This window comes from Episyrphus balteatus, chromosome 3, assembly GCF_945859705.1.
Source record: "Episyrphus balteatus chromosome 3, idEpiBalt1.1, whole genome shotgun sequence".
In the NCBI taxonomy this organism is placed as follows: Eukaryota; Metazoa; Arthropoda; class Insecta; order Diptera; family Syrphidae; genus Episyrphus; species Episyrphus balteatus.
Window position 1 is genome coordinate 17,567,286 of NC_079136.1, and position 16,443 is coordinate 17,583,728.

At 32.6% G+C, this 16,443-nt stretch overlaps 2 protein-coding genes across 2 annotated transcripts in view; one reads left to right on the forward strand and one right to left on the reverse strand.

The window, feature by feature from the left end:
- Positions 1–16,443, forward strand: part of LOC129914148 (uncharacterized) — a 223,921-nt gene that overhangs the window by 132,941 nt on the left and 74,537 nt on the right. The gene's annotated exons all lie outside the window — the stretch shown is intronic.
- On the reverse strand, positions 15,538–16,021 carry LOC129914149 (titin-like). The gene has a single exon (XM_055993235.1). It carries the CDS (start codon positions 15,990–15,992, stop codon positions 15,546–15,548), a length of 447 nt encoding a protein of 148 aa, XP_055849210.1. The 5' UTR covers positions 15,993–16,021; the 3' UTR covers positions 15,538–15,545.

The window sequence follows — 16,443 nt, forward strand, 5'->3', positions numbered from 1 at the left end:
TGCCAGTTTTTTTGTGATTTGTCTGTCTTTAAGAAAGGTTCGGTTTTAACTTTCAATTCAGTGCATCTTCGTTGGGAGATCTTATACTGATTGACTTATTGTGGATCTGATAGAAATATCAATACGGTCATTGTTCCCCATATTCAGATCAGCCATGGATTTTGGAATCACAAAATTCCCATATCACATCAATCTATGGCTTTCACAAGGTCTACCTATCTACTCGTACTGCAGTCTCTCTATTGTGGTAACATCTTGTCTATAAGATTTGGCAATTCTCTTTTGCGTTGTTATTTATGGCCCGTAAATTCTACTGTGCCATTCCCACAATTAGTCGCCAAAAAAGATTTGCGATTAAATCTTTCGGTTTCATCTATATAACCAATATGTGTCCAAGGATCCTTTTATATTTTCCCTCTCTCAAGCCCATTAAAGTTATACCTTCTTTAAAGCAAACGTTCCAAAAAAAAAAAGTAACAAAAATCTACAAAGATGCGCTCCCGAACATTGATTAATGTCTTGTTCCATATTTCCAGTCTAATTACTGCCGATGGAAAATAATTTCAGAACAATGCCTTTGGCATCATGATCGCCTCGAAACGATAACGTGTCTCCTTTCTTTCCCCGCCCGGCGTTTTTAGCCAATCCCCATGCAGTGGTAACAGAACAGAGTTGTTATCTGCGATGACGTTGTTGTCCATGTCGCTGTTTGCATGTTTTTTCACCAACAACCAGGCAGGATGCTATGCATCAAGAGGTCGCCGGAATTCCAACAACCAACAGACAACGCTTGTCACTTTTGACATTTTGTATTTTTTTTTTTTTTTGTGTATTTTGTTTGTTTCGGTTCGTTGTTGTCAGAACATACAAAACAAACCAGAAAAAAAAAATAAAACGTAACGATGGCTTCCATCACTGGAACCACATCAATGACACTCTCTAGCTTTCCCAATTGTTCTTTATAACCAACATCCCATCATCCACCAGGGAGGTGGATCCCGCCATCCATGTTACAAATATGGAGGCTACTGTATATGTGTGTGCATATAAAAATCACCGGCACAACATCAAAGTGCAAGCCAAAAACATGTAACGAGCTATAAAACATCAAGCCATATAATACCTTGAAAAGGATTTCATAAGATGCACCGCGCGCTCTTAGGCGGTGCAGTAGCCCTTATTCGGATCAGAGAACGCGCGCGCTTGATCTGATCGCTTAGCTACCGACATTGCATGACAAAGAGAACAAAGTATAGTATAAAAACCATGGAATTCATACGGACCAAAGGAGTCTTCTGTTCTGATGATATGACCAACCAACCCAATCGACCGACCGACATACCGACCAACCAGTCGACCATCAACGCTCAGACTATTTGAACAGGGTTGGATTTGGCAAGGCGGGTTCTAGGTGTCTTATGAATAAATAAAGCTTTAATAGTAATTAAATGCGAATCGAATAGGTTTACTTCAATATCAGCAGGACTAATGAATAGTTTTTGAAAAAATAAATTTCAAACATAAAATTTAAAAAACAAGTTAAGTAGAGTGACTAAAGCTCAAAAATTGGCAATGTTAGGGAACCCGGCCGAACAGCTTAGATTTTGATGATCTTTTTTTTAAACGTCGGTGATTAAAAATACTTTAAAGTCTATAGATTAAAAATTGCCGGTGTTGCCGTTTTGATTTTTTTAATTTAATTGAAGATTTTTGTGAACAAAAAAAAAATTTTTTTCAAAATTTTTTCTAAATTTCAAAAATTAATTGATGCCAAAAGATTGTCTAGGAAATTCAAGGAAAGAAAATATATGCGAGTGAGGGACAATCTCCCGTCGTCCAAGCGATAAATGCAATTTTCTCATAAATTGACTTCAAACACACAAACAAAAATTTGAACACAACGGCAACACCTACAATATTTAAATATACAAAGCTAGAAGCTTTTTCTTATTTATAAAATTAAAATAAAGAAAATTGAATGAAGGGGTTTTGAAAGAATGGTAATTGAACTCAGATTTTTGAAAAAAAAAAAAATTATTGACAAAATTATTTTTAAAACTTTTTATAAAATGCATTTATTTTTCAAATTTTTTAGGCCAAATTTATTATAATTTGAAATTATAAAAGGAAATGTCAATATGTATTACCGTTTATCAAAAAAATTAAAAAGTATTTCATTTTCGAAGAACTTATTTTAATAGAAGTTTTGAAAAAAAATTAACTTATTATTTTTTTTTTTTAAAGTTCAACATTTAAATATAAAGTTATTTTTTATTTATTTAATAGCCCTTATTGTTGAAAGTTTAATAGCAAAAGTTTGAAGTTCTTATTTGCCAAAATCTTTGAGAAAATCAATTATTTCACTGCAAAAATTCAGTTTTTATCAAAAAAGCTATTTGCAATTGAAGTAATTTTTAATTTTTTTTTTCAAAAGTGTGATATATTATTTTTTCTGCTTCGGAATTCAACTGATAACATTTATGTCCAAAATTTTTTTTTTAAATAAATTCATATTTTATTAGAAAAAGTTTGGAAAAAAGTAATTTTAAATTTTTTTTATAAATTTTTTTTAAATTCTGAGTTTGAGGACCATTTTTTCAAAAACTCTTAATTAAATTTAGTGGATTTAAATTTAAGAGATAAGAATAAGCTTCTAGCTTTTTAAAAATGTATTTTAAAATATTCTAGGTGTTGCCGTTGTTTTCAAAATATTTTTTTTGTGTTTGAAGTCAGATTGTGAGAAAATTGCATTTATCGCTTAAACGATGGAAGATTGTCCCTTACTCCCTTATATTTGTTTTCCTTAAATTACCTAGAGAATATTTTGCTATCATTTGTTTTATGAAATTTAAGCAAACAAAATGGTTTTGTTGAAAAAAAATTTAATTTTAATTTTAAAAAACAATACGGCAACATCGACAATTTTTAATCTATAGACTTAACAGTATTTTTAATTACGTAGGGGAGAGTGGGGCAGTTTTTAACACGGGGCACATTTGAACACTGAATATACAATTTTAGTATATCAATCTTTTTTAGAAGTATTTCGATATTTGAACCCGTCAACACGATATCCATAAATGTCAACGACTTTCCATCGTTATCTCAGCTGACTTTCAGATTTATAGGTGGAAGGTGATTTTTATAGTGGTTTTGCATTATTTCAGTTTTTTAGTTGTAAGAGTTTAAAAAAAAATTGGTACGTGATTTCAAAACGCAATACAGTTTTTGTTAATAGTTAATGAATTTTAAACTAATTGACGGTGAATTTTTGAATGAATATATTAATGTTAAATATTTATTCAACATTTTATGTCGTTGACACAGTGGGGGCAGTTTTGAACAAGTGTGTTGGGGCAGTTTTGAACATGTTCAAAACCGCCCCGAGCAGTTTGTATCAGACATTTTAAGGACACTTGAATGTGTTTTATTTAATAAATCGTAATGTTCTTATAAAAAAAATAATGAAACTTGCATTTGTGGGCAAAATTAAAGAAAAAATGGGAATATGTACAACATAATTGAAGATTTAAAAAAATGCCTGAATTCTTCAAGTTCTGCTAGACTGTTCTCGATGAGAACTCGATTATATAGCGCTTAAGCGTTATAGAAATTAAAGTCACCAGTTAATGTTCCGGTACATGAAGAACATCCGCTTTGTTAACATTTTGATTTAATGTCTAGAAATATATCTATACAGGGTGTCCCAAAAGTAATGGATCAAACGAAATATGCTGATAGGCCAACTTTAGGGCTCTCAGAATTTGGTAACTTGTTCATCCCAAATCCTTACGGTTTTCGATTTAATGCAGTTTTTGTGAAATTTCGAAAATCCCGACTTTGCAACAGTATTTTGCTTCCTCCGCTCATAATTGATTTTTGTTTTTTACAATTCTTTCACTAAAACATTGTCTAATAATAAGAAATAATTAATTAATCAAAATATTTTTTATTTCATACGCCATTTTGCTGCAAATTAATTAACAGTTTCATGTTTTATAAAAACTCAATTTCTTACTTTTATTTCAGAGCAGCATCCCGAAAAAAATTGTATGGTGTGATACTGGTTTATTATTTTAAAAACTTGCCGTGTTATTGCAGTTTTCAAAAATGTATAAAAATTTCCAAAGTTGAAATTAGAACGAAAGATATTACAATTTAAATGTAACAAAACAGGGTTTTTCAGATCAAAATAACAAACAAAAATCGAGGCTTTTATTCAAAAAGAAATAAACAAACAACAGTCGAGAAAATGTGTTTATTTTTCTTTGTTAGTTTTCTCTGAAAAGCCCTGTTTTGTTGCTTTTAAATTGTAATATCTTCAGTTCTAACATCAACTTTGGAAACTTTTATACATTTTTGAAAACTGCAATAACACGACAAGTTTTCAAAATTATAAACCAGTGCCACACCATACAAATTTTTTTCAGGGTGTTGCTCTAAAATAAAAGAAAGAAATTGAGTTTTTATAAAACATGGAACTGTTAATTAATTTGCAGCAAAATGGCGTTTGAAATAAAAAATATTTTGATTAATTAATTATTTCTTATTATTAGGCAATGTTTTAGTGAAAGAATTGTAAAAAACAAAAATCAATTATGAGCGGAGGAAGCAAAATACTGTTGCAAAGTCGGGATTTTTCGAAATTTCACAAAAACTGCATTAAATCGAAAACCGTAAGGATTTGGGATGAACAAGTTACCAAATTCTGAGAGCCCTAAAGTTGGCCTATCAGCATATTTCGTTTGATCCATTACTTTTGGGACACCCTGTATATATATTGAAAATAAATCTATTTTACTCTGAGAAGCATAAATGGTATGAATACCATTTTTCTAAGATATATTTTAAATTAATATTTCTTGGCTTTTGTTTTTCTTTTGAACTTATAAATAGGGGTATTCACGATCTGGTGCAACAGGCCTAGTAAAAGTGTAAAATTTTATTTTTTTACAATAGATCGTGAACGCACCTCTTCTTATCTATAGTAAATATTGAATGGAATCCATGATATGATTTATATCAGCTTCACTCTTTTTTTTTACGGAGTTGTCTTTCCACCGATGCTTCTTCTTTTTTTTCATTTTTTTTATAATTTCATTCTTTGTTGTGTTCGGGTTAATTTATTTTCACAAATTACATCAAAAGAAAAAAAATAAAAAAGAATAAGAATAAAAAAGATAAACTGTTCATCATGGGCGACACGCGACGGCGAGCTGCCATCTGTCAAAAAAATTTTACACCATTGTATTTTTATTTTGCAATAGGGTTAGGGTATAGCAAAAGTGCAAGACCATAGTAAAATTTCAATCCAAATATTTTGTTGTTGTAGTGTTGCAAGATTTTACACTTTTGCACTTTTGCAATGATACTAGACCAGTTGCATCGGATCGTGAATACCCCTAATGTGATAAACTGATAACTATAGTTTAAATTTTAATGTTATTTTTTCTGAGTTTTTATTATTTGTTGGTTAATTGAATATGATATAATAATCAATTTGGAGGTTTTGTATGTTCTTATTAAAAAAATAATAAAAAGTTAAGTATTATTTATTCATTACAACGAAATTAATACTGATGTTCAAAACTTCCCCTTTCATGTTCAAAACTGCCCCATACATGGGGCACTTTTGAACATAAGATCTAATATTGGTCAAAAATTAAAATTAAATATAAATAATATGCTAAAATAACCAGATATAATTTAAAATCGAAGTTCAATATCACTGCTTCATATAAGTAAACTTAACAGATCAATAAATCAAATAAATATCTTTCTAGCAGTTGCGAAAGCAAAAAGTGTTCAAAACTGCCCCACTCTCCCCTACATTTGAAAAAAAAAATCGTCAAAATCAGAGCTGTTCGGCCGGGTTTTTTTGCTTCAGTTACTCCACTAGTTTAAAAAAAAAATTAAAATAGTTTTTGTTTCAAAAATTTACCTTATTACATATTAATTTTTTCAAATTTTTAATTCTATTATATCAATCAAACACAGAAAACTAGAAGTCAAAATCTCTTTTAGTTTTTAAGAAAACTGAAAAATACGAAATCAATTTTCGAATTTTCTTCAGGAAACTAATTGGTTCGTTGTTTTCTTGGTTCGTTGTTTGAATATTGGAATATTTAAACAATTGGAATATTGGAACTCATCACTTTTAGGTAGCTGTTTGGTTCTCCAGATATTTACCATTGCTACCTTATTCCTTGTTTTCATTTTCTCTCGTTGGAGAATCAATCTATTTTCTTAAAACCGAAAGTCGAAGTTGTTGAAGTTTCACACAACAATAATAATTAAACGCAGCACAATTATTCCCACATAAAGACGGTTACAAAAAAGACGCGTACTCGTCCGTTACCAACTTTATCTTCTTCTAGAACATAAACTTTATCATGAACCCTGAAGACTCACCAAGTTTCAAGAAAAAAGATTGCTTCTCCAACGAGATAAACTGGATAACAAGCATCAAAAAGTAACCAAAGTTAAAATGGGATATCTGAGATATTCATTAGTGGAAAAAATTAACGAAACAAAACAAAATTCAATTTTTTTTTTTAGGTTTTTTTCAAGTGACTGTTTTTGCTACGCTAAAACAATAAAACATCATTAAAATTTTTTTTTTTCTATTCGTAGGTACCTTTAATCAATCCTTGGAACCAACAACTGTCAAAACAAAAATTCAGATAATAAGACTAGTTCATTTTATGAAACCGAATAGACACCTTGCTTGAAAACGGGGAGGAAAATTGTTGTTTGCTTACTCAAAAAGTTTTTTTTCCAAATAAATTGATTGGAGAAATATTAAAAGTCAAATCAAGGCATTCATTTTAACAGGAAATTGCAACATTTAATTTATGTTGTACTTTTTTAAGTTCACCAAAAACCACAGATTCAGATTTCATTCTCTGTTTCTATAACAGAAATGAGAAATTTTATTGAGACCTATTTTCTGAATATATCTTTTTTTCGAAATGTCAGGAAGAGGCATTTCGAGACTCACTCCAAGGAAACAAATCGCCATTACCTAACAGGAAAAATCCTCCCTGTATAACTTCACACTCTTGGATACAGCCTTTATCAAGGAATTTCTTTCCTCGTCAAACTCATAGTTGCGGCTGACCATAAAGATCTTCTTTTTGTTCATCCGCAAAAATTCGTCAATCTTCTTTTAAACCACGATAGGCTTTCTCTTATAAATCAGCTGGCTTGGCTTTTTTTCGGCGCATAAGGCAGATATGTGATTCTATATGAATCACACAAAAGTGCAGAGACCAGTGGCGCTGTGTCAATCTACTAAGGAATGTGACAATTCGAACGGTAACGCTGCGAGAAAAGTACCCAAAGGTTCCAAAAACACCGTTGTGCGTCACCGCACGTGTGGTAACGTTTATCAGTCGGTTTGCTAATAAAGAAGTTTGTCAGCGCACTTACGTATGATTCCTATAGAATCAAATGGCACCCTCAAATGCAAATATTTCTTTCAAACCTACCTGGTTCGATTGCCCAAGGTTAGTTCAAGATTTTTTTCGCTAGCCCACCCTTATATCTAGTTATAAAATTATGACGGAATTATTTGTTTTCACCTCAAAATCACAAAAAATAATTATTTTTTATTCAGTGTAAAAATTGTTGGTTTTGAACTCTGGTTCGTTTGCCCAACGCTAGCTCAGGATAGCCCAAATTTTTTTTCTTTATTTCTCTATTTTTTCAAAAAAAAATACACGAAAGAACTTTTTTTCATATCAGAAACCGAAAAAATTTAGATTTTTTTTTCCTGTGAAAAAATCGTTAGTTTAAAACCGTGGTTTGTTAGCCCAAGGTTAGCCCAGGATAGCGCAACTTTTATTTTCGCTATCCTACACTTAGTTTAAAAATTATAGAAGAATTAGTTTTTATTCACCACACCAAAAAAAGTACGCATACGCCACAGTGACCTTTTTTACCGACTTCCAAAAAGGATTCAATTCGTCTGTATTTTTTTTTTTTTTTTGTTTGTTACCTCATAACTTTGGACTGAGTGAACCAATTTTGATAATTCTTTTTGTATTGGTTTGTGTGTGGCTGCAATGTGGTCCCATTTTTCGTTCAGTTCTGGCCATAGGAACTATTAGAAAAACCATAAAACGCAGTTTTAGCCAAGGAAGTCGGTTTAGTTTTTTGATAAAAAAAAAAACAAAAAGCTACATGCTTAGAAAAATCTATCCAAACATTTTTCAAAATAAACAATAAATATAAAATGATGTGAAGTGATTTTTTTTTCAGTACCTACACGAATAAAACTTTTTAGACCCTTAGTTCAAAAATTATGAGAAAAATAAATTATTAGAAAACGTCTAAAAAGGACAATTTTTACACTGAAAAAAATTATTTGATTTTTAAGATGTTGGTAATTTAAAAAGGTTTTTTTTTGGAATAATTTTTGAACTAATATTTGGGCTAACGAAAAAAATCTTGGACTATCCTGGGTAATTTTAACCTTGGGCAATAGAACCAGGCAGGTTTGCCCAGAGAGCCTGAGCGAATTCCTCTTTGTTTTTGATCGCGGCGCTGATATCTTTTTTAATGGAGCCTTTTACTTTCACTTCTAAACCTATATCGCTACGGCCATGTACAAAAGTTCATAGGATAAATGCAGCACACAATTGAATTTTATCAACAATCAACAAATTTTCATACAATTAAGCGCAGTGGTGGCCCAAGAGTATATACCAGATTCAAAAGATCCTGGTCCGTCTGGTTGGTTGGCTAGTTGGCTGGTTAGTCTGCTGGCTGGGGTTGTTTCTTCGCGGTTAGATTGACTGACAAAGCTGCTGTTACTGCTGCTATAGCTGTGTTTCAGTTTTAGGGACAGACGGAAAAACTCCATCCATATGCAGATATGTGGTCATTCATATGCTGCATTGCACTGAAGCACTGAACCAGCGAGAGCGATGCGGTGGGTTGTTTATTTTTTTGATATTTTTTATTTTTTTGGAGATCCATGAAGATGAAACAATGGCCGTATGATCTTTTACATATATACCTACTTACTCAATCGTACAACACACACGGAGATGATGATGGCGGTTCTTTGGCAAAATTGATGGATAATAAGTTTACAAACATTGCGACTTTGGCTACCGCGTTTTTCTTCGTCTTTTCGACTCGAGTCTTTTGAAGAGCGTTATAGAGCTTGCATAAATTATGCCTCTTCCTCCATTGATCGGTAAAGATGCAGCAGTGGTGCCTGGGATGCCTTTATGCGGGCAATTTTCCTCCCTGGGCGGAGTCTTATCCCGATTCAAGTTGACTGTGTTTTTCGCTCCATCTCTTCGTACCTATATGTATTGCAATAAAAATCGTTTAGCATCAATCAAAAGATGGACCAGCATCCAACCCAGCTGAAAATCTAAAGAGATACACCGCTCTTCGGCGACAGTCTTCGATCGTGGATCTTTTTGTGGTTTTTGTTGGGCCCTGCGCTGCATTGCACTAAACTGAAAATGCTATTGGGGCTGGGAGAATTCCGAAAATCGTTGATGAAGATTTATGGCCACTCCATTGTGGATCACACAATGAACCATTTATCCCTGTATCGATGCGGTATATAGCTACACAAATGGAAGCCGCCACTCTCTCAATGCCTATAAGCCCTGTAATGCTGATGCTGCTGACTGTCGTCATAGTCCTCGTTGTTGTCGTCGTCGTCAATTGCTCGCTGCCTGCTCTGATGCACATGATTCGGACGAATCACAGAACGTCTTCGTCTGGATCCGAGATCCAGATTTTAAAAGAAAATGGCTGCTACCGCCACGGCATTTGTTGCTGCACTCTTTTTGAATTCTCTTATTTGGTTGGCGATATAATAAACAATTCTCAGGGTTGGAATAAATTATTTTCCATCGGCTCACAGTGAATAGGTTTTTATTTTTTTTGGTTTGTTTGTTTATTTTTTTTTTTCAATTTTCAAGCCATCAATTTATTTATAGAGAGAGGCTAAAGTAGGTTGGATTGAAAGTTTTTTTTTTTTATTCTTAAATTTGAATCGAACGGTTGATTAATTTTTCAGGTATAGATTGGCAATTTGTATATTTTTCGCATTTTGTATTTCCTGATTGAATTTGCAATTCAATTTCATGCATCATATGCCTCGGGTTCTATAATTTATCATTGCTTTTAGCTTTGTTTCTATACCTAACGATTTATTTTTTAGGAAAAAAATTAAAATAAAACCTGGAGGTTTTTTTAACTACTAAAATAGGTATTTAAAAAATAAGTTTTTGTACAAATTTTTCTAAAAGATTTTGGTATACTTATTCCTAACCCGAAGTCAGAATCGCTCTAACACGTAAGGTTTTTTTTTAGATATCCTCGTTAGGAACCCACAAAAACCCGCTTTATTGCTGTTTTCGAAGTAATATTTTGACGTAAGGTAATCTTTTTCAACTTTGTTCGTTCCGTATTATGAAAAAACTTGTTTTTTTTTCAATATACTCAATATATATCTTTTTTCCCCGAAATATCTTAAATTCAAGTATACAATATAAATTAAGTAAATTTGGCGTGCGTGGTATACTTTTCTAATGGATTTTGGTTTTTTGATTTCGAATTCGAATGCAAAAATTTTGATTCAGGAAAGTCAAATCTTTCATAGTTTCAAAAAATAATTTGAAGAAGGAAAAAAAAGATAAATTTTGTTACTGTCCAATAAATCTGAGCATAAAGAACGACTGGATCTTTCAAAATAAGGTGTACCGATCTGAAGTTAAACTTTAAGCATGTTCAAAGTAGCGACATTGTTCACCATACACTTTTCGTCAACTGAATACGCACAAACAAACATCCATTTCTTTTTTTTCAAACACTAATAATTATAATTATCTACCTACTTACCATGTGTTGATGCTAAAAATTCCGTTAAGATGTTGAGAAAATAATTCCAAAAGAATTTTTCCAAAAACAACCACCAGTTTAAAGTACCTACTATTTAAAAAAATTTTGATCCTCTGTCCAAGTTTTTATTATTCGCACCGGTGTGAATAGGTGCGTTATCATGTTGGTAGGCCCAGTTTATGGGCCTAAATAAAAATTTCCTGAAACCATTTTTCATTTATGACCTTATTTTTTACGTAACGACCTCAAGCTCAACTGTTTCATAATAACTGATTACTCTATATATCCTAGCAACTCCACTGAGGGAAAAAACGCAACGTAAAATGTAAAATGTTCAACGTTGATTTAATGTTGAAAAAATTAACATGAAACTTCTTCAAAATAAAATTGAAACAACCTAAGAAATTTTTTTTATTTTTGTCGGACTTCAGCTTTTGTTGCATTTTATCACTCTAATTTTCAACAGTGAGATAGCACGTTGGTAAAGTATTCGCCTAATAACCCAACAGTTGTAGGTTCGAACCCCAGCGGCTGCCCATTTGTTCTTTTTTTTTAATAAATTGATGCTTTTTTTTAAAGTTGAAACAACTTTGATTTAAAGATGTTTTAAAACGATGTTCTACTTTGATTTTAAAATTTTCGTCTTCAACTCAAAATCATTCAGAAAAATAGTTGAATCAACGTGGTTTTCTTCTTCACGACTATGATGGCGCTTTAAAAATCTTTTTTTTCTTTTCTCAAATCGTCAAAGTAAAAGTTTGATCCATTTTTCCAACTAATATGATTCTTGAAAACTCTAATCTCATAGTTTTCTTTTTCTGGTCAAGTGCTGGTTATTTCTTAAGTTTCATTCCTCTACGATAAGACGGACGGTGGCTTTATTTGCTCAAAACTAGTTAACGACTTGAGTTAACGCGCCTTTCTGTTTTATTGTTGCCACAGAATCGGAAGAATTTGATGCAAACCTTAAAATTTCTGATCTCTTAGCTGCTATTATTGCGGTATTCTTACTTGTATTCATGTTTTTTCCCTACGAATCTATATTTGTCAAGTAAGAATAGCTACATTGAAACATCGGTCAATTTTATCAGATATTGCACCACGTCTACTAAGCCAATCGATTTAAGCTTTTTCAACACTTTTGAGGCATGTAGAAATACCCAATTTTCTTGAAATTTTAAATAAAGAATTGAATTTCAGTGAAAACAAAATAATTGTTGATTTAAACTGTCAAGCACTTTAAAACACTCATAAATTTCGCTGTACCGATTCAGTGGATAAAAAAAACTCCTACTTTGCATATGAAACACTTTCAAAATGGGCGAACAAAGTATCTTCAAAAATTTTATTCCATTTTAATGACGGTTTTATATCTCAATTTGAATTCGCCCAGGTTTATCCCATCCCGAAAAGTGGCAATGAATACAACCCTATTTCCAATCTCCCATATTTCTTCAAAAGTTTTTGAACGAGTTGTACAGTACAACTTGTACTGAAGCGAATAAATCCTTCCTTCAAATATATAAAGTTTTCGCAAAGAGCATGGTTTCACTACTATTTTAATGGCGTTTTTGATTGGCTCTTCGGAAGCGTCCGGAATCATTCAGAAGCTTTCTGAAAGTGTTTTATTCGCCCGAGTTTGACAGGCAGAACGCTTCTCAGAAAAAAAAATTTCTTCTTGATTTCAAAACAGAATTCAAATCAGAATTCACTCAAATGTCAAAATAAAAACACTCAATCAGTGTTTTTTGTTTTTCATTCAACAATTTATTGTTTTTTGAAATTTAAATTAATTACAAATCAAAAATGGATACATTAATGGATAAATTCCCATTTTCTTCGAATAATAATTCGTAATTATCCAATCTAACACCATAACTTTGGTTTGCAAGAAAAAAAAATTATGCAAGTATTTGACAATTGAAATTTCAGACAAATAAAAAAAATAGATTTGAGTGGAAGCGATTTGACCTGTTCCATTCGATTTCAGAATGAGTCAATTCTTGAGTGAAACCAATCGAAAACGACATAAGCATTGTCGAAAATTTCAGGCAAGCTGTGAAAGTTGATCATGTTTCTTTTTTTGTACTTTTAGATATTTCGAAAGCATTTGACATTGTAGATCACTTGAATCACAGATAATGCTAAAAACCATTTTTTTGGGGGCACAAAAAATTGCAGTTTTCGAGTTTTGACCAAATTGAAAAAAAAAAATGTTTTTTACTGAAAGCTTTAACAAAAAAAAAAGCAACAACGGTTTTATTTAGAGGATCAAAAAAAGGATTTGTTCTCTTAAAAGAGGACGTCTGCGTTGGCCTTCTTAATTGTCATTTTAAGTTAAAATGTATATCTTTTGATTTGCATTTTAAAAAAATCGATCTCAATGCGTTTTTATATTTTACGGAACGAAAAAATCGGTTCAGGTCGATTTTTGTAAAGGAATTCGAATATGTAGATTAAATTAAAAGCCTGAAACTAATCATGTGGTGAGGTGGCGCTGTGCGAAGTGTACTGGCTTTTGAACTCGCTTGGTCTAGGTTAATTGGTTAATACTCAAGTGTGACGGAAAAAAGATTTTTCAAATTAAATTAATTACTAGACTAAGGACCATATATACAAATGAAATAAAGGAGTATGATGATCGGGTTGGCATCCGTGGAACAGTGCTGTAACTCTAGCCATAAACACTTGGTGGTAGTGGTAGCACCTTTAAGATGTTGTTGTTGCTCAAAGATTATAATTGAATTGACGGAAAACAGCAGCTTAACAGCAAGTATGGAAATATACGAAAAATGAAAAGTAAATTAAATTTACTTTGAATTATGAAACAATTTTTTTTCTTTTTATATACATATAAGAACTTACTGAGACGAACATTTGGAAAGAGAGAAAATTTGGAGTTGCATGTTTTTTCAATGCTGAATAATGAAAACAAAAGATTGGTTGGACCACCCTAACCATTTAGGGGTACGAAAAATAGATGTTAACCGATTCTCAAACACCCACCCGATATGAACACAAAATTTTATAAAAATCGATCCAGAGATTTTGGAGGAGTTAATAATATATCTTTTATTAGATTTTTCAGTTGAAACCAGGACAGCATGTCGAAATTCGGTGCTGTCTTGTTTATATTTATTACATTTAACATATAAATCTAATTTTGATACTTGGCGTTGTTTCCATAACATTGTACGCATTTATCTTTATATCGGCAGTCTAAACCAAACACAGCAAAAAGAAATCGGAGATGAAACATTATCAAGAAGCCAGTTTCCAATCAAGGAATGTATCTATGTGATCACTAGGAAAACCGTTAATAAATTTACAAAACCAAGTTCAGGCATCAGTAAAATAATTACAAATCAATTGTTAATTCCATAAGCGGTGATAGAGTGGCGGCAAGCTCTCTCTCTCAAGTCTCAAAACCCTCCAGCCAAGATACATAACCAAATTCGATATTAACATCCTATTAGTGCTTAACCCGACTGCAATTATGACAACGCTTGGTCATAAATTAACTAAGCTGTAGCAGACGCTAGAGGGCGTCCATCCTTCTGTGGCAACTACCGCTCCACTGCGGCAGCTTTAAATTTATGTCTGTGCGTTCTGGACATCGTCAACGTAGTCGTCGTCGTCGTCGCAATAAACCCAAGCAAATCCACACGGAATCATTTTGATTGCATCAGCTCAAGTCCATGTCCCAGCCGCTTTGAATGCCTCCCCCGATTAAAATTGTCGTGAGTCTCGCGATTTTCATAGATTCAAAATTCATTGCACACAATCTGTATGGCTGTGGCCTCTTGGGGGCAATTTTTGTGTTGTGGCTGTATGTTCCGAAACTTGTTGCAAATGGAATTTATTTTGCGTTACTGCTTGCTTGCAGCAAAATGGCACAACATGCGTTTTACCATGTGTTGAACTGTCATAAATTAATTCCTCCTAGCAGAACTAATTAACAGTATAGGTACTCTCTCTTTTTTGCTTTTTTGTGGGGATATGGAATAGGTGATTGTATACTAAGATGTATACCTAGGTTGGATTTAATCACGCAGCAGTGTGCCATAAAGGAATAGGTAACTCTACGGGGCAAGAAACAACATTCCACAACCTACTAAGGTTGTTGTCGATTTCGTCATGACATGGATATTTGCGTGTTGAACATTTTGTTACGATGATAGAAAGGTGGATAAACTGTGATTACTATTAAAACTTTTTTTGAAAAAAATATATTCCTTGTTTAAAACTTGAGTATTTAATTAATTGTTGTGTTGTGTTGTGTTGTGTTGTGTTGTGTTGTGTTGTGTTGTGTTGTGTTGTGTTGTGTTGTGTTGTGTTGTGTTGTGTTGTGTTGTGTTGTGTTGTGTTGTGTTGTGTTGTGTTGTGTTGTGTTGTGTTGTGTTGTGTTGTGTTGTGTTGTGTTGTGTTGTGTTGTGTTGTGTTGTGTTGTGTTGTGTTGTGTTGTGTTGTGTTGTGTTGTGTTGTGTTGTGTTGTGTTGTGTTGTGTTGTCATGTTAAATCGCATCAATGTCGAAAATATTTGTAAGAATTTAAAGTCTGACTCACATATTGTTTTAAAAATTTTATTAATTTAAATTCATCTTAAAACTAAATCACATAACCTTTTGGACAACATTAATACCGCAATACAATTTCTACACAGTTCCCATTTTCTAATACCACCCTGATGACTTTTCATGCTGAAGAATATGCTTATAAATCGTTACTGGAACTGCATAAGGCTTCGGAATTGGAATTTCAATCCTTTTAATAACCTCAATTGGATATGGTTTCTCAACTTCAACTGGATATGGTTTCTCCACGGGATAAGGAATTCGTCTTTCTGTGATCTCAGGAACAACCTTATAAACTGGAACTTCAACTTCTTGATTAACTGGAACATGAACTGCATATGGCTCGGGAATATGAATTCGAATATAATTGGGCACTTGAACTGGTACTGGATGAGGAATGGCAACTGGAACTTTTTCAATAACTGGCACTGGAACATGTTTCGACACCTCCGAATGTGTTGTTTCAATGTGGGATGTGTCTATTTGATCATGACTATCGTAATAATGTCCTGCTGTGGCGTAGTTGATTGATAACATGAAGGTCATCACAAGGGCATTCTATGGAAAAAAAGAGGAAAATTTGAAAAAAATGAACAAGGACGTAAAAACCTACTCACCATTTGAATCATTTTAAATTCCATGTTTTCGTATACAAAAATGTATTGATCCAAGTTATGTTAATCTCTATTGAATGTGCTCGTAAAACTGATGCCATATTCATCTTGTTGTTCGCTTTTTATATTATCGGTGCGCAAGAGCATAGATCCGCACAGTACAGAAGCAACAGCTGGTGGAAAGGTATTTCCTCATTTCCCATTTCCAATTTTCCTTATTTCCGAAGTACCTTACTTCTTTCACCATCATAATCATCATCATCATCTCTATGCTTTGTTTTCAATATAAGAAAGATGAAAGTAAAATAGTGGCACATTATTAAAATGTTGGCTTTGTCCAGGGCCCACAGACAAGACGTTAAAGGTATCAGTAGCGTCTGAGA